The 22,404-nt window shown below is 43.6% G+C and overlaps 1 protein-coding gene across 1 annotated transcript in view; it reads right to left on the bottom strand.

The window, feature by feature from the left end:
• ZNF268 (zinc finger protein 268) overlaps positions 1–22,404 on the bottom strand; it is a 70,232-nt gene that overhangs the window by 41,611 nt on the left and 6,217 nt on the right. Inside the window, 6 exon segments of the mRNA XM_032603521.1 lie at positions 1,179–1,260; positions 2,906–2,908; positions 11,153–11,339; positions 15,644–15,739; positions 16,089–16,215; positions 17,730–17,816. Coding sequence (XP_032459412.1) covers positions 1,179–1,260; positions 2,906–2,908; positions 11,153–11,339; positions 15,644–15,739; positions 16,089–16,215; positions 17,730–17,816 — 582 coding nt within the window.

Genomic DNA, 22,404 nt, shown 5'->3' with positions numbered 1-22,404 from the left:
CGTATCTAAAGGAAATGTCCACCTAGCCCTCCGTAACAACTCTGACGGTCTTCCCTAACTCAGGGAATGGTACCACTCCCAACGCAGGCCCACAGGGCAGACCTCCAGCACTTATGCCTGGCTCTGCTGGCTTGCTGACCACCAGCACCCAACTAGTTACCAAGTCCAGTTGCTTCTGACCCTTTATTCTCCCTAGAGGATAAAATCCAAGTGTTTTTTTTTTGGCCGTGCCGTGCAGCTTGCGGGATTTTAGTTCCCCGACCAGGGATTGAACCTGGGGCCATGGCAGTGAAAGCACCGAGTCCTAACCACTGGACCACCAGGGAAGTCCCCAAATCCAAGTTTTTCATGTGATCCTCAAAGCCCTCTACGATCCAATCTCTGCCTATGGCTCTGGCCTCATTTCTTAATACACACTCCACCACCACCGTCACCTACAAAACCATAAACTCTACATTTCAGCAACTGTAAAGTGTTCCAAGGTCACCAACATACTACATCACTTTAAGCCTCTCAAATTTGCACGTTGCTTCCTTTTCCTAGGCTGACCTTCAGTCCCTTGTTCACCTCATTCACCTCTCAAATCTCAGTTTAAGACTCCCTTATTAATCCCTGAAGCATTTCTTGGGGTGTCCTTACTTCCAAAAACTGGCCCTGTGCTGTGTGTCTCCATACACTTCCACGGCCGACTCTCGGAGGACCCCTAACGTGCCATTGTGCTCATACATTTTCTTGCCCACAATTCCCACCAGACCATGGCCCTTCCAAAGCAGGAACGACCTACCTTCTCACTTTTAGCACCTGCCCCAGGGTGCTCAACAAAAGACAATAAACAAAACTGTTGAATAACCGAAGGGACAAATGTATAACTTCCCAAATGAGGCCCCAAAATCTTAGACACGGAAAGAAAAAACTAAGAAAATGTGTCGAAGAAATTGGAAAATGCATGATGACCCCTCGTTTAACTCAAGGCTCAAGGTACAGAATTGGCAGAAAAGAGACTGAAAGAAGGAGTAAAGTAACAGTCTGACAAGAAGCACTTCTGGACGGGTCAACGTCATCTTAAAGGAGGCGCAGTGGCTTGGAAGCCCCACGCAAGCTCCGACCCTGGAAAAGATGGATGAGCACACGTCGGTGTTCAGGGCTTTTCATAAACGAGAGAAAACCCCCCGACTCACCCAGACGGCAGCCGTCCGGACCCTGGTGGCCATCCTCACGGCCAGTTTTGTGCGCCCTGCGGGGGGTGGCAGGACCCGACGGCTGCGCGAGAAGAGAACCGTGAGGGAACCAGTCTCCCCGCCACTCCCACGCCCACGCGGGACCCTCCTGCCCCCCCCCCCGAGGACCCGCCCCTCCCTTCCCACGGCCGGGCCTCCTTCCCTCACACAGCGGCGGGGTTCCCCAGCTCCGCCCCCACCTACACACACGCGATCGGCTCAGGGCAGGCGCGGGGGAGGCCAGACTAGTCTGCACGGTCCCGCCGCCCTGACACGGGAGGGACTCGGCGCGCGCGGCTCCCCCAAGCCCTGAACCGGCAGCGGGAGATGCGGGGGAGACCGGCTCCGCAGCCGACCTCCCGGATCTGCAGCCAGAGCCGCTCGGTCCTCGCTCTCGACTGTGCGGCGCCCGCCCCGGGTGCTTCGGCGACGGCCCTCGGGCAGATGAGGTCGGCACGCTCCAGCTCAGGTCCCCACGACGGGTAGGGAACGCAAACCACCCACCACGACTCTCCCGGCTGGTGCCGAGCCGACGGCGGCCGCTAGGGACGCACAGGAAATGCGTCAGGGCAACCCGAGGGCAGGACGAACTACAACTCCCGGAAGCCTCTGCGGGCGTTCCTCCTGCTCGGGGCGGCTCCAGCCGAGGGCCGCCGGGAGAGGGCGCTGCGGCCGCGAAGCGCAGGCCCTTCCCGCCCCACCTCTGGGCGCGGGCGCGCAGACTTTCAGTAATACAGAGGATTAAAATAATTGACAGCAATAGCGCAAAGGCTGGAGCCGTATAAATTCAGTTAAAAGTGTTCTAAGGTTCCTGCTTTTCCAAATGGTAAAAGTCCTAATTTATACTTTAATAACGCAAAGATTCGTTCCGTTGTATAAGTGACATTTATTTTCCAGGAAAATTAGGAGTGGCATTGTCTTCCTTTGGGGATAGGGGTGGGGGAATCCTTTAAATGTCTGGCTTAATATAAAACAGCTGCAGTCTCATATGTGCTTCTGCATTCACTCTGTTGCATGTGTTTCTTATGTGTAAGTATCAATATATAAAAAAATCTGGCCTCACATAGGTATGTATCAATAGTTGGAAAAGGACAGGGTATTTTAATACACTTAGATAACTGCATATTCTTTGTAGTAAAAGCTGAACAAGGAATAGGTCAGTTTCAGTGTATGATCTGAAACCAGAGAGGTGAGCTTTTTCTACTCTATTATATTAAAACCCATTGGTCTGTCTTGCACTTTGAATGCATAGTTTTATCAAGCATGATTTTGTAACAACATGCATTGGTCATTTGGAAAATATTGGTTCACTGACTAATGCAGATCTTCCAAACACTGACACCTCTCCTTATACAACATGAAAGCTCGTATTCATCAATATCATTATTGATCTTAAGTACTGGGAATCTGTGAAGTTCACAGTGGCAGATACAAGATTTCCAGAATTCTGTTTGCACTTGAAAACTCTAGCTTTGTATTGGCAGACAATGCTGGCTGGCACTTGTTCCCCTTGTGTGACAGCTTACTTGGTTGGCAGTTGAGAATGTGTCTGCCTCACCCACGTCTGCCTCACATTTCAGTCCTACTTTCACGCAAAGTTCAGCTCCCAACTCACATAATCACAGAAGTGCATTTTCTGGAGACAGATATGGAACTTCAGGATGCAGCACAGAATATCTGTTGCATACATACTAAAAAGATATGGACTCAAGAGTTAAGATTTAATAAAATTAGTCTTCACTGCTCCATCAAGGACATCCAGAAGCAAAATTGGTCCTTTTCTCTTCTTTTTTTAACTGTGAATGTGATGATGAAGAACATAACAACGACTAATAAATGTCTTTGATGCCACTTCCTGGATGCAAGGGGAGTGCCCATAGTGGTACCCCTATGGCTTTTGCACCATCAGAGCAAGTTCAACACAGTAGGCAACATCTTGAGTTTGGAATATCAGTACTCGCTGTAAAACTCTTTCAACTTTTCTGTATGTTTGAAAATTTTCATAATAAAATATTGGAGGAAAATATTGTGGAAGAGACAAACTTTTCAATAAATTGTGCAAGCCAAAAATAAATAAATAAATAAATAAATAAAAATTGTGCAGGAACAATGAGATAGCTATACAAGAATAGAAAGGGCTTCCCTGGTGGCGCAGTGGTTGAGAATCTGCCTGCCAGTGCATGGGACACGGGTTCGAGCCCTGGTCTGGGAAGATCCCACATGCCACGGAGCAACTGGGCCCGTAAGCCACAGCTACTGAGCCTGCGCGTCTGGAGCCTGTGCTCCGCAACAAGAGAGGACGCGATAGTGAGAGGCCCGCGCACCGCGATGAAGAGTGGCCCCCGCTCGCCGCAACTAGAGAAAGCCCTTGCACAGAAACGAAGACCCAACACAGCCAAATAAATAAATAAATAAATTTATAAAAAAAAAAAAAAAAAAGAATAGAAAAAAACTGCTGTCTCACAATATATTTAAAATAAATTCTAAATAGATTAAATATGGGACTTCCCTGGTGGCGCAGTGGTTAAGAATCCTCCTGCCAATGCAGGGGACATGGGTTCGAGCCCTGGTCTAGGAAGATCCCACACACGGTGGAGCAACTAAGCCCGTGAGCCACAACTACTGAACCCGTGTGCCACAACTACTGAAGCCTGAGCACCTAGAGCCCATGCTCCACAACAAGAGAAGCCACCGCAATGAGAAGTCCTCACACCACAACAGAGAATAGCCCCAGCTCCCCGCAGCTAGAGAAAGCCCGCATACACCAACACAGACCCAACGCAGCCAAAAATAAAAATAAATAAATTTATTTTTAAAATATAGATTAAATATTAAACGTGGAAAGGAAGGCTCTACAGGTTCTAGGTTGAAATGTAGAGTTAGCATCCTTTGCCCACTGATTTGTTAACCAATCCCTGTTATCGGCTAAGTTCTCATGTTGTGTTAGTTTTCTGTGCTGCTGTAACAAAACAAACTTGGTGGCTTAAAACCACACACATTTATTATCTTACAGTTCTGAAGGTCGAAGGTCTGACACAGGTCTTCCCGGGCTAAAGCAAGGCGTTGGCAGGGCTGCATGCCCTTCTGGAGGCTGCTGGGGAAAACCCTCTCCTTGCCTTTTCCAGACTTTAGAGGCCACGAGCATTTCTTGGCTCAGGCCCCCGTCTTCCACCTTCAGAACCAGCAACAGAGGGCTGAGTCCTCCTCGCGCTGCATCGCTCTGGTCTCCTTTTCTGTCTCCCTTTTCCACCTTTAAGGACTCGTGTGATGACATTCAGCCCACAAAACAATCCAGGATAATCTTTCTATTTTAAGATCTGCCGGTTGTTTTTCTTTCTTTTTTTGTTGTTTGGCTGCATTGGGTCTTTGTTGCTGCACGCAGGCTTTCACTAGTTGTGGTGAGTGGGGTCTACTCTTTGTTGCAGTGCGTGGGCTTCTCATTGCAGTGGCTTCTCTTGTTGCAGAGCACGGGCTCTAGGCACGTGGGCTTCAGTAGTTGTGGCACACGGGCTCAGTAGTTGTGGCATGCAGGCTCTAGAGCGCAGGCTCAGTAGTTGTGGCGCATGGGCTTAGTTGCTCCCCGGCATGTGGGATCTTCCTGCACCAGGGCTCGAACCTGTGTTCCCTGCATTGGCAGGTGGATTCTTAGCCACTGCACCACGGGGGAAGTCCCTGCTGGCTGTTTTTCAAATGAAGCTCTACCATTTACTAGCTACATGATTTGGGGCAAATTACTTAAAATTTCCAAACTCTAGTGCCCTTAACTGTAGGGGAATAATATTATGCTCCTCATAGGACTATAGACAGAGAAAAACCTAATGCATTAAGGGGCTTCGCAGATTGGCTATCTCATATCAAGCTGTCTATGATGAAGATGCGTTACAAAAATAAAAACCACCATACATTCGTTATTAGCGTTCGCTTCGAGCTGCAGATTTTCTTGTTTCCCAGAAATCCTTTGTTTTCCGATTTTTTAAAAACAACTTTATTGAGGTTAAAGGTTACACACAACAACCTGGATCCAGCTAAAGTGTCCAGTTCAATGAGTTTAACAGATGAAGACAGTCATGGAACCACTACCACAACCAAGACACAGGTCACTCCCAGTGGTCCCCTTGTGGTCCTGTTTGCAGTCAATTGCTCTCCCACCCGGGCCACAGGTGACCCCCGACCTCTCTCTTTTATCTATTACGCTTTCTAGAACTTTATACATGGGAGTCATATAGTATGTACCCCTTTGTGTCTGAATTCTTAGAATGCTTTTAAGATTTAAACATTTAGCCTTGTAGGGCTAGACTACAATGTGTTTCATGCTATGAATTATTATACATGACATCTGTTGAGTTTACTGTATTTGTGTTTGTTCTGGTTTTAGGCGATCACAATGCTTAACATTCAGGCACACATTTTTGCATGGACATATTTTCACTTCTCTTGGTTATTTACCTAGGAATGGAATTGATGGGTCACGTGGTAACTGTATGTTTAGCCTTTTGAAGACATGCCAAACTGTCCTCCAAAGTGGCTGTACTATTCTATAATCCCACCAGCAACGTGTGAATGTTCCAATCTCTCCAATCCTCAATAACTAGCCTTATCTTTTTTATCTTAGTCATGCTACTAGATGTGAAGTCCTATATCCTCCTGGTTTTGACTTGCATTTCCCTAATGACTAATGCTGTTGAGCATTTTTACAAGGGTTTACTGGCCATCTATACACATTCTTTTGTGAAGCATCTGGCAAATCATTTTGCACATTTTTTTGTCCACCTTCTTACTGTATAATTTATGAGTTAGTTATGAGCATCCTTTGTATTCTGGATACAAGCCCTTGTCAGATATACATATTGTTAATATACCAGCCTATGGATTGCCTTTTCATGTTCTTTTCAAAAGAGCAAAAGTTTTAAAATTTTTATTAAGTCCAATTTATCATTTTTCTTTTATGATTCATGCATTTTGTTCTATCTTTTCTTATACACATAAACATTTTCTCCTATGTTTTCTTCCAGATATTGAAAAATTCTAGCTTTTGCATTTAGGTTTGCAATGCATTTTGAGTTATTTCTGGATGTGATGTGAGATAAGGGGAGGGTTTTTTCCATACAAATATCCAGTTGTCACACCACCCTTCATTTAAAAGAATGTCTTTTCCACATTGAGTTATTTTGGCTCTCATGTCAAAATTTAATTGACAATATATGTGTAGGTCAATTTCTGAACTCTCTGTCCTGTTTTATTGATCTATATCCACCCTCATGCCATCATTTTATTAGTATAGTTCTATAGTAAACTTTGAAATTAGGTATTGTAGGCCCTACAACCTTATCCTTTTAAAAAAATTTCTTTGGTGATTCTAGGTCATTTGCATTTCCATATAACTTCCTGATTAGCTTGTCAGTTTCCACACAAATGCCCCTGAACTTAAAGATTAGTTTGTGGAGAATTGCGCTCCTACTATATTGAGCTTGTCCATCCTTGACCATGGTGTATTTCTTCACTTATAATATTTATTACACGCTCTCTATTATGTGTTCTTGAATTTCTTTCAGCAATGTTTTATACCTTCACTGTACAGATCTTGTTCAATTCATTAAACATATCTAAGTATTTCATATTTTTGTATCATTGTGAGATTGTATTTCTGATTTCATTTACAAATTGTTCACTGCTTGTACATATCAATTTTTGTATATTGATCTTGTATCCTGCAACCTTGCCAAATTCCCTTATTAAAGTTCCAGTAGCTTATTTGTAGACAAGAACTTTTGAAGAGAAAATATTCCATCACTGAAAAGATTGTTTTCCTGATCCTAAAAGTAATATATATTCTCTGAAGAGACTTTCAAAAGTACAAAAAAAAAAAAAAGAAAGAAAAGCAAACACCAATTCTCCCAATATGTAGGTTAATTGCTATTAATCTTTTGACAAATCTCCTTAGAGTTTTGAGCAAGATTCATTTCCGTTTTGTGAAATTCATTTATTTTTACATATCTGAGCTTACTTGGTATTGACAATTATTTATCATGCATTTTTTTGTACATCACAAGGACATTTTTTATGTTACCAAGCTTTCAGTTTGTGTAACCTTAATGTCTATAAATAAAAAATTTTCTATTATACAGTTTTAATATTACAAATTTTGCACTATTATAAGTACTGTTTCAGTGATCATCTGCATTCCATACATTCCTTAGAGTGTTAATAATAGTAATATTATAGTAATAATAGTAATATTATTATTATTAATAGCTAAGACATACAGTACTTCCTATGTGCCAGGCACTGTTTCAAGTACTTTACACAGTATCTCACTTAATCCACACAACTATCCTTGGACATAGGTACCAGCAGTATCTCCACTACACAGTTCAGGAAAACTGAGCCATACGTTATTGGAAATTCTAAGAGGCCCAGCTACGGGGCTCGTCTTTTATGCCCAGAGAGAACCACTGCTTGTAATGAAAACCACTTCTGGTAGGAGTACGTTACATACATGAATGGTGTGTAATCACTGAGGAGTTACTCAGCCATAACTGAGGCGCCAGGAGGTTCTCAAAACGTGAGGCCTTCATCCCAACTGTGCCAGAAGAGTGAGCTGTGGCCTCCTGCTCCTGCAGTTCTCAGGTCTCTCGAGTCTAACAAGCATTTCTAGATTAGTCCTGGGAGAGACAGCAAGGTCGTCGTCCTGTTATTCTCAACCATCTTTATATCATTCAACAATCAGTGAGCATCTAACATATACACATTGTTTGCTGGAAAGTGGCAAATAATGGTCAGTTCCTACACACACAAGATCCATTTACAGAATGAAACAGAGGATTAAAACAGATTCTCTTTCTAAATCTTTTTTGGGTCATGGACTTACCAGAGAATCTGAAGATTAGGTTCCTCTCTTAAAGGGAAAACCTCCGTACAAAGAGAATGCTTTTGAATGCAATATTAAAAGCTGTTTACTGATCCTCAGAAATGCATCCATATACCCACTATGGGTCAGTGATTTCCTTGGTTGGTAAGTTCTGATGCAGGTAAAAGGGAAGACATGTGTGACTGGAAGGGAAGTGAGAAGTCCATCAGTTCTTACTGGCAATCAAGCAGTTTAAAGTGAATGACAGACACTAGGGTGGGGCAATAATGTAATGTTAACAATCACACCTAATGTAATAAAGCACTTCATACACATGAGGCATGTTCTAAGCTCTTTATATGTTTACTTGATTGCTCCTCACCACGATCCCATGAGGTAAGTAATGTTATCCCTAATTTGCAGAGGAGGACATCTGTTAGTTAGGTACAGAGCAGCTAGGCAGCATGCCCAAGTTCACCCAGCAAGGGAAGGACAGAGGTGGAAGTTCAACTTGGGGAGCCCAGCTCAGACGCATACTCTTTTTTTTTTTTTTTTTTTTTTTTTTTTTTTTTTTTTTTTTTTTGCGTTACATGGGCCTCTCACTATTGTGGCCTCTCCCGTCGCGGAGCACAGGCTCAGCAGCCATGGCTCACGGGCCCAGCCGCTCCGCGGCACGTGGGATCTTCCCAGACTGGGGCACGAACCCGTGTCCCCTGCATCGGCAGGCAGACTCTCAACCCCTGTGCCACCAGGGAAGCCCTCAGACGCATACTCTTAACCACTGTTTTCTTCATAAAGATACAAGCAGTGCTGTGTCTATTTGAGGAGCACATTTGCTCCACGTATTGCCCGGGTACCTGCTCCCGCTCAAATGGAGCCTCTCCCTGGCGTGTTCAAGTATCCAATGCTCCTTTAGGTCCCAACATCCAGAGGATCATTGTGTTTAACCTCCCAAGAGTCTTTAGCAGCCTGTCCCAAGGAGCGCAATTCTATGACCCCAAATAACTTAGAATTAATGGGAAAGTTTGCTAGCAGGAGGTTCTCAAGCTTCCTTCATGGTAGAATAGGAGAAACTGGATATCCTTTTTTAATATTTAAAAGTGTCTTCAAATAATTATTACAGTGACACCTAATAGACTATAAAACTCACTCATAATTCCCTTATCTAACAAGTCAATTCTGTTCATTTATCCATAGATACATTTTCAATTGTTACCCACATGCAAATATATTTAAACCGGATACTAATAGTAAATGTGTTCTTCCTTCTCTGCCTCACATGATAAGATTTTCCCTGCTGCTAGCCAAAATGTGGTTTATATCAGACACATAAAACAGACTAAACACTACAAAATGTCCCAGGAGAGAGGGACAATCAAGTAAAAAATGGCATCTTAATTCACTGGAATATAATTTTCCATTGTTTGTTACAATAACTATAACCATTTTTTATTCCCCTCAGCAGCAACTCTCATTTATTTGCCTTTTTGAGGTAGCACTCTCATTTATTTTTTTGAAGGAAACAAAGTTGGATCATCTATCAATAGCTCACTTACTTAATCATTCCTTCTCAGATTTTAGCATTTAATGCTGGGGGAAGAATGCTCCCAGTCCAACTACTTTTGTGGGAATTTGGGAAAAGAAGACAATCTGATATACTAAAGTGAAATTTGTGTGTTTTTCCCCCTCCAGGACCAATTCTCTAGTGCACAAAAGGGTAGTAACAAGACTGAAAGCAGCTCCTCTCCAGAAGGAGTTCTCCAATGCTAAATAAAGTTATTGCTCTTTGTGAAGAATTCCATATTTATTACATTAATATGCATTTTCTCTAATATGATTTGTCTGGTATCTAATAAGATTAGGGCTATTAACAAGTGCTGTCCCACACTGATTACATGTTAGGAACTGCTCTCCGGTGTGAGCTATTTGATATACTATACGTGGAGAGTTCTGGCTGAAGATGATCCCACACTGATTACATTTATAGGTCTCTTCTCCAACATGAACCCTCTGGTGCTTAATAAGGTCATTCTTCCGAATGAAGGCTTTCCCACACTGACAGCATTCATATGGTTTCTCTCCAGTATGAATTCTCTGGTGCACAATGAGGGCAGAACTCTGGCTGAAGGATTTTCCACAGTCATGGCATGCATATGGTTTCTCCCCAGTATGGGTTCTCTGATGTGAGAAAAGGTGAGAGCTTCGACTAAAGCATTTTCCACAATCTTTGCACTCAAAGGGCTTCAGCCCAGTGTGAGTTCTATGATGGACGACAAGGTGAGACCTCTGGCTGTAAGATTTCCCGCAGTCACTGCATTCGTAGGGCCGCACCCTAACATGGGTTCTCTGGTGCAGAATGAGATGCGTGCTCTGTCTGAAAGACTTCCCACATTCGGCACACTCATAAGGTTTCTCTCCAGTATGAGTTCTCTGGTGCCGAATAAGCCTGGAGCTGTGAACAAAAGACTTTCCACACTGATTACACGTGTACAGTTTGTCTCCTGTGTGAGTCCTCTGATGGGTAACAAGGTGAGAGAACCAGCTGAAGGACTTCCCACATTCTTTACATTCATAGGGTTCCTCACCAGTATGAGTCTTTTGATGTCCAATAAGGTGAGAACTCCGGCTGAAAGATTTTCCACATTCTTTACATTCATAGGGTTTTTCTCCAGTATGAATAAGCCGGTGCCTGGTAAGATTAGAGCGCCAGCTGAAGAATTTTCCACATTCCTTACATTCATAGGGTTTCTCTCTATGTGTACCCTTTGATATACCAAGGGATGTACCATGAGTAAGAGAGTTGTTATCAGGGCATCTGTATGATTTTTCTCCTGCTTGAGTTCTTGCAAATTGAAGAAGGTGAATGTTTTGACAGAAGGTTTGACCAGAGTCATTACTGTTGCTTGCATAACTTTCCTGATGACCACTGAAAACCAAATCATGTTTCAAACTTTTAGGATGTGAGTCATGTTTATGAAAATACTCTCGCAGTACTAGCTGAGCAGGAAGAAGACAGTTTCCCCTGTATTTCCCATTTTCACAGACTCTCTCCTGAGGAAGTGCTTTCTTTTGGGTGAATGCCACTTGCCTCAGATGTCTCTCCTGGCTGTCCTGGGGCCTGTCCAACTGACCTTCACGTGTCCAGACTTCTTCCAGTGACAAATACCAGAGATCACTCTTTGCCATTCTTTTCATTTTAACATCACAGGAGTGTTTATCTTTAGAAATGCTCTTACTGGAAGCTGATGATTTAACTTCAACTGCAGTCTCCAAATCTGAAAGAAATGGAAAAGCTTTACATAACTAAAAAAAGTATTAAGGTCAGAATGGTAGGATATATGTAGAAAAAAGTATGTAAGTCATGCAGAGTTGCTTTTAAATATGGTTTTGTAACCTTGACAGAGAGTGACAAAGGGAAGGAATGCCCATTAACAGGAAATGGGCCGGGCTATAATATGCACATAAAAGGAGCAAAGAGGGTAAGAGAAGCCACAGGACTGGCTATGACACATGGGATCAGGATATTCAGTGCTGGGGTGGCAATTAAGGAAACCCAGAAAGCGCTGCACTGCCACGATCTAACCCGACTATTAATGATACAAGAACCTGACGTGACTCCTTGCTGCCAGGCCCTTCCCCGACATGAACTCTTCACATTCCGAAACCATGAAAGCAGCCATGTGGCAGGAAATGGCTTCTATCTATGCCACCAAAGCAGTACAGAATGATTACATGTGACTGACAGAGCAAACCTCTCAGAAAGGCCATGGGGTCGGCTGGCAGGGTGACTGCACAGAAGGGACCCAGACACAGGTTCTAACCTACACTTTGCTACTACTAGTGGTGAATTTAGACAAGTTGCTAAAGTTTTCAAAAATCATATTGCTTCTCTGTCATTTAAGGACCTATAAGGTTATCCTAAGTATCATATAAGGTGGGAGCTCATCACCGAAGCAGTACGGTTTGTAATGCTCACTGGTATCATCATCCCCATCTTCTACTTTGATTCCTTTGCTCTGAGACACCAAGACTTAATTAAAACTGACAGGACTAATGCAGGACACTAACTCAGAACCTGAACCCTAACCCACATTCTCCTGGACTTTTCGCCCTTCTGTTTATATGCATGTGTATTACTGCAAATTATTTTCCCTGGTTCAGAGCCTGCGTTTGTTTCTCAATGCCTTTCAGCTAAAATGTTTGGTTCTGAAATCTAGAAAAAGATCCACTATTTACCCAATACCACCTCTTCCTACATAAGTGGGACAATACTCTTCTCTTACTTGGTGTATGGGGTGAATTGTGTTCCCCAGAGGAGATATGCTGAAGTCTTAACCCCCAATATCACAGGTTATGACCTTATTTGGAAATAGGATCATTGCAGATGTAATTAGTTAAGATGCAGTAGTACTGGTGTAGGAGGGCCCTAATCCAGTCTGACTGGTGTCCTTACAAGAAAAGGAGAGAAGATACACAGGCAGGTACACAGGGGAGGCGGCCATGTGAAGATGGAAGCTGGGTGAGGTGATGTGTCTACAAGCCAAGGGGCACCTGGGGCACCAGAGCTGGAAGAGGCGGGAAGGACCCTCCCCTGCAGCCCCAGAGGGCACACGGCCTGCCCACACAGTTCTAGAGACTTCTGACCTCTAGAACTGTGAGACAATAAATGTGTTGATTTAAGCCACCCAGTTTGTGGAACTTTGTTTTGGCTGCCACAGGAAATAATCCCTGGTAAACAACCCCTGTGCCAGGCTCCTAACAGCCTCCTTTGTACAACCCAAACCCCTTTCCCAGTCCTCATTTTCATTCCCAGCTCTGTTAGTTGCTAGTTTCTTCCCCACCCTGATTTCTTTTTTTAAAAATTGTGATTAAAACAATACATATAACGTAAAATGCACCATCTTAACCATTTTTAAGTGCACAATTCAAGTATTAAGTATATTCACATTGTTGTACAGCCATCACCACCATCCATTTTCATCTTATAAAACTGAAACTCCATACCTATCAAACAATAAGGACCCAATCTCCTCTCAACGCAGCTCCCAGCAATCACCATTATACTTTGTATCTTTATAATTTTGGCTACTTCAAGTACCTTACATATGTGGAATCATACACTATTTGTCCTTCTGAGACTAGCTTATTTCACCCAGCATAATGTCCTCAAAGTTCATCTACGTTGTAGCAAACTGCAGTTATTTCCTTCCTTTTTAAGGATAAATAATACTCCATTACATATACACACACCTCTACCTTGATGAGTTTTGACAGGACATATACCATCTTTTCCCTCTTCTCCACCCAGTGCATCAGAATCCCATGGAGAAGTTTTTCAAACTACTAATGCCAACTGGAAAATTCTAGAATGAACATGTGTGATGAGGGGTAGGGCTGGGTATGGAAAGACAAGTCTGGAGAAAGCAACAGAAAACACAGATGCATTAAAGTCCTAAAAATCTTCCATGTGTTCTGTAACGTGGAAGATAACTCAGGTGTGTTATCTTCAAAATCTGAAGCATCCATTAATCAATTCATCAACCGAGTTTTTAAAGCCATCACCCATTATACTTTTCATTTTGATAATGAAGTTCCCAGAGCTTGTAGATTCCCTTAAATTCCAGTCGATTAAGCACATACATGGAATTTCAGTATTTCTTTTGACAACAAATTTCCCATTAAAAATTTAAACTGCTGGTTATAGTCAGTTATTTTTGGATACTTGTCAACAGACATCCAGGAAAGCCTGCTAAACTGAACACATGAATGGAAAAAATAAGGACAGGAAGAAATAGGGAAATGAAAGGAAACAGAGAACAGTCTTTCCTGCCATGGCCCCAAAGCAGCTGACTGATCAAGTACTTCCCAGTGTCTGAGGGACCTGCCCTGAGACAGGTACTGGCTACAGTCACCTACGAGACCCAATGTAAAAAAAGTCAAAAACAAAATTTATGACATTTAAAAGTAGAAACAAAGTGGAAGCTCAGAAAAAGAAGGAACTTGTACTTAATAAGCCAAAAGGTTTCCCAGAAAAGGACTGGAGGTGAAACATAGAGGACGACTAACGAGACGCTAACGACTTCATTCACATCACACTCACAGCCTGAGGTTCAGGGAAATGCCTGACATGAATGGACGTGAGTGCCAGAGGATTACGAGGTGCCTAGACTGCACCGGGCCTGGGAGGCCATGTGTCCCCAGGAGCCAACGTGGGTCACTAGCACATGGAGTTGGCCATCAGAAGCAAGGTCCAGACAGCAACCCCCCCAGATGGCTGGGCTAAGGAGAAAGACATCAGAGCACTGAGCTTAGAGACAGGGGTCAGAGACAGCATCGCTCAGAGAGAACAGAACAGGAGGAAGATGAAGCACTGCCTTCATTTCTTAACCCAGAAGGCTGATCTTCTCTACACAGGGGAGCTGGGGAAAGGACTGATGCTAGAAATCCACACAGTGGTCTGCATTTTACAGATATTAAGATTAAAATGAAAAAAAAATTAAATAAAGAGCTAGATTATGAGAAAACAGGTGTTTTTGAGAGCAGCAATTCTGGAAAGGAAGGAGGGTTAAGTCAACAGGGATTGGTGACGCCTCTGCTGCAATTTGCTAACCAGCAAAAAACAAACTCAGAGCAGGGGCAGGCGATGGGGTCCCACGGCAGAGCTTACGCAGAGCAGCAGATCAAAGGCTGTGGGAAGGGACACAGGACAGGGAAAAGACAGGCAAAGGTAATAGAATAATTCTATGAAAGATAAGAGGACGCAGATGCTTGAGTTAGTAGTGATAATCAGGAAAGCAAAATGAACAGGGCTGGAACCAAGCACTGAAACAGAAAGATAATTTTTTTTTTAACATCTTTATTGGGGTATAATTGCTTTACAATGGTGTGTTAGTTTCTGCTTTATAACAAAGTGAATCAGTTATACATATACATATGTTCCCATATCTCTTCCCTCTTGCGTCTCCCTCCCTCCCACCCTCCCTATCCCACCCCTCCAGGCGGTCACAAAGCACCGAGCCGATATCCCTGTGCCACGCGGCTGCTTCCCACTAGCTATCTACCTTACGTTTGTTAGTGTGTATATATCCATGACTCTCTCTCGCCCTGTCACAGCTCACCCTTCCCCCTCCCCATATCCTCAAGTCCGTTCTCCAGTAGGTCTGTGTCTTTATTCCTGTCTTACCCCTAGGTTCTTCATGACATTTTTTTTTCTTCTTAAATTCCATATATATGTGTTAGCATACGGTATTTGTCTTTTTCTTTCTGACTTACTTCACTCTGTATGACAGACTCTAGGTCTATCCACCTCATTACAAATAGCTCAATTTCGTTTCTTTTTATGGCTGAGTAATATTCCATTGTATATATGTGCCACATCTTCTTTATACAATAGCCCGGAGATGGAAACATCAGAAAGATAATTTTAATGAATGCAAATGGAAGTGTGACAAGACTAGAAAGCAGACTAGCAGTGGGGAAACCGAAGCTAAATAAACCCAGTCCTCACATTTGAAATGCAGAGAACTAGTGACCACTCTCGCCAGGGACTCCTGCCCCAAACGGGTGGTCTGGTTCTCACCTGAATAGGTCTCTTGGTGAATCCCTCTCTCCAACAGCCATGGCTCCTCCCCCTTCTCCAACTGCAGGATCACCTCTGGCTTGGGAAGCTGATGCCCTGTTCCCAGTGAAAGATAAAGAACTGGGCAAGGGTTGGGAGCTCTGGGCTGGACACAAAGAAGCATCCCAGTTCACCCCCAACCCCGGACCCCTTCAATAGTCCTGGGGGGCTCTGAAGAGTAGACAAGGTAGGGCTACAGAGGCAGCAAAACACACATTTCTTAAAATTCAACAAACCAAAACAATTTTTTTTTTCCATAAAAGCAGAAGGAGTACGAAAACCCTGTTCCATGCCCCAAAGAAATTAGGTCCCTGGCCCCAAGCTCACACTCCAATGTATGCTTCAGGCTCTCCATACCTTTTGATCAATGAGGAACCCAAAACCCCCAAACAGAGGTCCATCTCACCCAAGGACACCAGGTTTCTGTAGTTCTCCAACATCACATCTTTGTACATGAGCTGCTGAGCAGGGTCCAGCAGCTTCCACTCCTCCCTCGTGAAGTTCACAAGTATGTCCTTGAAGGTCACCAGTGTCTACAACACAAAGCAAATTTGAGCCTGATGTATATCTCTGCCCTCCCTTTCCCAAATATTGATAGAAAGAGAGATTAGGCAGATAGCACTTGGGTAGGGAAACAGGATAGAATAGAACTCATTCTAGGAGTGAGTAGTATTTACGTTGAATTCTGGACAAGTCCTAAAAGGAATGGTATTAAGTACGTACTGTCTAGAAACCTGTTCCATGTTATGCTTTCAGTTTAGAAACTGTCAGAAACACTTTCATTTAAATCAAGTATGTTGTAAACAGCTAAAGCAAGGAGAATCAGTTAATCTACACTTATGTAAAATAATTAGAACCTAATACAAGGCAGGAGAAGAAGGGAAAAACAGTCTTGAGCTCAAGTGCAACTTTACGCTTAAGAGACCAACATAGCCATGTTTTATGACCTAAAATAAATTTCCAAAACATTTTTCCTAAATATTGGTAGGCATTTAAAAAATAGAGAAGAGATTATATTTTAATAGTAATAAAACAATAGATACAGAAGCAAGGCCTTTATTAGACACATCAAAAGGATCTATAGATGACACACAGAAAAAAACCCATTTGAATAACTGAGTATTTCTCATCAAAGACCGTGAAGGGAAAACGACAGTGGAATAGTGGGGATTTTTTAATGCCAAAAGAAAAGAACTGCCATGCCAGAATTTCAATTATTAGGTGAAAATATCTTTCAGGAATGATGAAAAATACATTCTCAAAGAAAGTTAAACAAACAGGATTTGTTACCAGCAGACCTGCTCTAAAAGTATGCTAAAGGTAATTCTTCAGGCAGAAGGGAAATGATACAAGAGAGAAACTTTAAATCTCAGGAATGATGAATGAGAAAGAAAAAGGGTAAATATCTGGGTAAATACAGTAGACTACTTTTCTTCTCGTAAATCCTTCAAAATATGTAGGACAGCCAAAAGCAAAGACTATGCTTTCTGGTGGGGTTTTGAATACACGTAGAAGTAAAGTATGAGGGATCACCTAGGGGCAAAGCTGAGTGAGGCTGAAGGAGGGTCCCCCACCCATCTCTCTGTCCCCAGAGGACCCACCCTCTCCCGGGGCTCTTCCTATCTTGGTTGCAGTTACTCCTGGATAATTACCTAACTTGTCCCCAAGCTCCTCCACAGGCAGTCCCCAGGAAGGAATTAACACACCAGCCCCACACCCAAGACCACCAGGGACCAGAGAATCCCTCAGAAAGGCACCAACATCCCAGTTCTGTCATCATCTTGAAGGGAGAAAGCTTGCTGTGTGCTCAGTCATTCCTCATTGTAGACGAAAGAGCATCTCATCAGAGTCCTCAATATTTCACACATTTCTGTTCAAGTTGTGTTTCTTTGATATGAAAGGAAATAAAACTACAGCTATAAATAAAGCAAACAAACAGTGCTAGTCTATTGGAGGAAGTGCCTGAGATACGGACCCCTTAAGACCCCTTAACTAAAAACGGATTCTCAGTTGGAAAACAAAAAAGAATGAAGGCAGCCCAACTTACGTGGGACCGGGCAGTTAGCAACTCGGCCTCCATGCCCTCCTCGTTCCTGACGCTTCCTGAGTAACAGGAGATCCCAAGCAGGTGAAGCTGCAGAAAAGGCAGAAACTTGAGGAGAGGTGCTGTGACCTGGTTCTCATTAATCGCAAGTCTAGATTCCCTCAGACCAACTGCTGTACCTATATATCCACACAACCAGACGACATCTGACTGTTCCAGAAATACACCTATAGTGCCCGAAATCCCCAAGAGTAGGAAGAAAAGAGCTCCAAAGACTGCCTCTCCCACACCCTGCAACCTCTAGAGTTCCATGCTAAATTTCATTTGGAACTGAATGCTTCTAATACTACATCAAATCCTCTTATTTTTAAAAAATCCCTTTTATTACTGAAGTATGGCTGATTTACAATGTTGTGGTAGTTCCAGGTGTACAGCAAAGTGACTCAGTTTTACATATATATACATATACATATATATATATATATATATATATTCTTTTTCAGATTCTTTTCCCTTATAGGTTAAAAGGGAATCATACGATATTTGCCCTTTCGTGTCAGGCTTATTTCACTCAGCATCATGTTTTCAAGGTTCATGCATGTTGTAGCCCGTATCAGTAGTTCACTCTAATGGCTGAATAATAATCCGCTGTATGGACCTACCACATTTTGTTTATCCACTCATCTGCTGACGGGTATACCTAGGAGTGGAATTGCTGGCTCATACTGTAATTTTATGTTTAGCTTTTTGAGAACCCACCAAACTGTTTTCCATAGTGGCTGCATCATTTTACTTTCATACAAGTAATGTACAAGGGTTCCAACTTCCCCCCATGCTTGCCAACACTTGTGCCATCTTTTAAATTATATAGCCATCTTAGTAGGGGTGAAGTGGTATCTCACTGTGCTTTTGATTTGCATTATGTTCATATGCTTACTGGCCATTTGTGTATCTTCTTTGGAGAAATGTATGTTCAAGTACTTTACCTATTTTTAAATTGGGTCATTGTCTTTTTTTTTTTTTTTTTTTTTTTTTTTGCGGTACGCGGGCCTCTCACTGCTGTGGCCTCTCCCGTTGCGGAGCACAGGCTCCGGACGCGCAGACTCAGCGGCCATGGTTCACGGGCCCAGCCGCTCCGCGGCATGTGGGATCTTCCCGGACCGGGGCTCGAACCCGTGTTCCCTGCATCGGCAGGCAGACTCTCAATCACTGCGCCACCAGGGAAGCCCGGGTCAGTTGTCTTTTAGTTGTTGAACTGTAGTTCCTTATCTATTCTGGATAGTAAACCCTTATCAGATAATATAACTTCCAAATATTTTCTCCCATTCTGGAGGTTGTCTTGCCTTTGTTGTTGAAATATACTTTTGCCAAATATAGGATCCTAAGCAGACAGGTATTTTTCCTTTCAGTGCTTCATGGAGCTCCACTCCCAATGCTCCAGGAATCAGGAGAGCTTTCCCGCCTGGCCAGCAGTAATGGCCATAACCCCCATGTGAACGCCACACGCTGTTCCCTGCAGCTTCCTCCCCCGTGTGTGCCTTGTGTGAACACTCAAGGGCACCCTCTGCACTCTGTGAGGGCTGCTGCCCTGCCCTCCCCAGCCTCAGCTCTGCATTCTGGACTCAGGGTCTGCTCAGCCCCTCTCAGCTTCCCCTACCTCTGCTGTAACCTGGAAACCCACTCAAGGCAATAAACCGGGGCAGTCAGAGGGCTAACCTGCTTGGTTTTCCATCTCTCAGGGATAACTGTCCTTTGTGGTCTGATATCGAATGTCTTTAAACGACTGTTTCCTGTCTTTTGTCTTTTTGTTGTTGTTGCTGTTTGTTTGGGCAAGAGGATAGGTAAATCCCCTCCCTGTTACTCCATCTTGGACAGAAGTAGACGTCTGTAAACACTGCACTTTTAACTTGTTTTAAATTTAGATTGTATCTTTAATTTCCACCTTTTGAATACTAGGTCTGAATATTTTCCATATGTTTATGTTGATGGCTCTTCTGTATTTGCTTTCTTTTACACTGTTTGCCCCCTTTGTCTTCTGGAGATCTTAAGGATTTCCATTTCAATTCTACCCATACTTAGTGTACATGAATAAAAGCACTACGGTTTCTGACCCCCTCACCAGTGCTAAACTGGTTTTCACCAATGACACCTGTTATAGAGGCACCGCTGGCCTCTCAATTGTTCTTGAACCTCTTTACTGACTTTGGTAGCTCCTCACTTAGTTTTCCTCTATACAGCTTGGTACTTCTTAGTCTTCTCTAATGACTTAAAAAATTATGATTAGATGCAACTAGAGATTATCATACTAAGTGAAGTAATTCAGAAGAAGAAAGACAAATACCATACGATAACACTTACGTGTGGAATCTAAAATATGACACAAATGAACTTAGCTATGAAACAGAAAAAGACCCACAGACATAGAAAACAGACTTTCAGTGGCCGAGGGGGAGGGGAGGATTGGGAGTCTGGGGTCAGCAGATGCAAACTGTTATATATAGAATGGACAGACGACAAGGTCCTACCGTAGAGCACAGGGAATTATACTCAATAGCCTATGATAAACCATAATGGAAAAGAATATGAAAAAAGAGAATGTACACACACATAACTGAATCACTTTGCTGTACAGCAGTAACTTTTTTTTTTCTTTTAGCCACATCACACGGCTTGCGGGATCTTAGTTCCCCGACCAGGGATTGAACCCACATCTTCAGCAATGAAAGCACAGAGTCCTAACCACTGGACCCGCAGGGAATTCCCTGTTCAGCAGTAATTAACACAACACTGTAAATCAACTATACATCCATTTTTTAAAATTAAAAATACTAATAAAAATTTAAAATTATGATTAGCTTAAATGTAGGTCACCCTTTGTTGCTTCTCTGTCTTTCCCAGTCTCCGCCGTTTCAATGGCCCCCTGGGCACTTCCAGGGCACAGAGCACACCTACTCGTTTTACCCCATGGTCCATCCCATTGTTGGCTCACGACAGGCTCAGTGCTGGGCTGGAATGAACAGATCACTCTGTCCTCTGCCCCTACATCTTCCCCAACCTCAAGTGAATATTCCCAACTGGTTAACAGCATGGCTTCTGCAGCCAGACTGCCTAGGTTCAGACCCCGCTCCACTGCTCACAGGTGGCTTCTTAACCTTTCAGTATCTCGGCCTCTTCATCTGTACAGTGGGGACTAAATAGTGCCTACCATAGGTTATTACGAGAATTAAATGAGTCCATATTTGTAAAACACAGAAAACAGTGCCTGACACACGGTAAGGATTATCTGCTTGTTAATTAAAAACATACACGACATCTAGGGACAAGTAACGCAAGTATCTTTCTAGACCCTGTCCTCTTAACATCCAATCAGTTACTACAGCCTGTAAATCCCCTCCTAGACGTTTCTCTAGCCCCCACCCCTCCAGATCCCACGGCCTTGGCTCAGGCTTGGCTTCTCCGCCTCCGGACTTTCTCACTCTGACGAGTGTCCACATCAGCATCATCTCTGTAAAACACGTAAGCTGCGCTTCTTGATTAGAATTCTCTGCTGATCTCCCAGTACTCACAGGAAAACGGACCAAGTCCTCAGCATGGATTTAGGGTTCTCTGTGGCGGGCCCTTTTCTCCCTCACTAGCCCTAAATGTCCCATCAAACTACAACCCCCCCACCCACCCATCCATGCTGTACCACCTGAACTGCCCAACCTCTTCACACGCCCTAGTCCTAGGCCAGGAAGGCTCTGCCCTTTCGTGCCGCTTGGTAAAATCCTACCCATCCTGCAAGATCAAACATCACCCTTTCCTGTGTCATTCCCTAACTTCTCCAGGAAGGTTTAGTGTTCTTTCACCTCTGTGCTCCCACAGTCCCTAGGACAGGAAGCAACATGAACTGAACAAAAGTACAGCCAGAGAGCACAGCTACCTGCCCAAGGTCATGTCTGCTTGGGGTGAGGTCTCTGATGCCAGGCACAGGTCTGTCCTTACTTCTTTTAACCCTTCCCCAGAAACTTGAGTAATTTTAGCTGAACACACCAGCTGTGGGAGTTAAGACACAGAAGCAGACACGTGTTCTCTGTGGGGTATCATCAGAGGAGCACAGGCTCATTTCCAGGAGTCAGAATCCAGTCAGCAGGATGGAAAGGTGGGATGAACGCGTGTGTTCCTTGTTCACACCTTCTTGATCCAGATGTTAACCAAGGGCTCACGAACCACATGCCAAGTACTATTCCAGGGGCTGAGCCCAGAGCAGCGGCTGTTCAGATAGGCCCCTCCCTCACTGAGCCCAGGTGAGTAAAGGCTGAAATAACCACGGACGTCCAGCCTGCATAAGAAATTACTTGGGTGAAGCAAGAGAATGGTCTTCACACATTTACAGGTCCTGTGGAACAGGGATAATATACATATTTTTAAACATTTTATGTTTTCTTTTTTTGGCTACATTGGGTCTTTGTTGCTGTGTGTGGGCTTTCTCTAGTTGTGGCGAGCAGGGGCTACTCTTCGTTGCGGTGCACAGGCTTCTCACTGCGGTGGCTTCTCTTGTTGCGGAGCACGGGCTCTAGGCGAGCGGGCTTCAGTAGTTGTGGCACACGGGCTCAGTAGTTGTGGCTCGTGGGCTCTAGAGCACAGGCTCAGTAGTTGTGGTTTGTGGGCTCAGTAGTTGTGGCTCGCGGGCTCTAGC

Source organism: Phocoena sinus, chromosome 14 (assembly GCF_008692025.1).
Source record: "Phocoena sinus isolate mPhoSin1 chromosome 14, mPhoSin1.pri, whole genome shotgun sequence".
NCBI classification, from domain to species: Eukaryota; Metazoa; Chordata; class Mammalia; order Artiodactyla; family Phocoenidae; genus Phocoena; species Phocoena sinus.
Note: the sequence above shows the minus strand (reverse complement) of the source record. Positions and strands in the feature narration are given on the sequence as shown.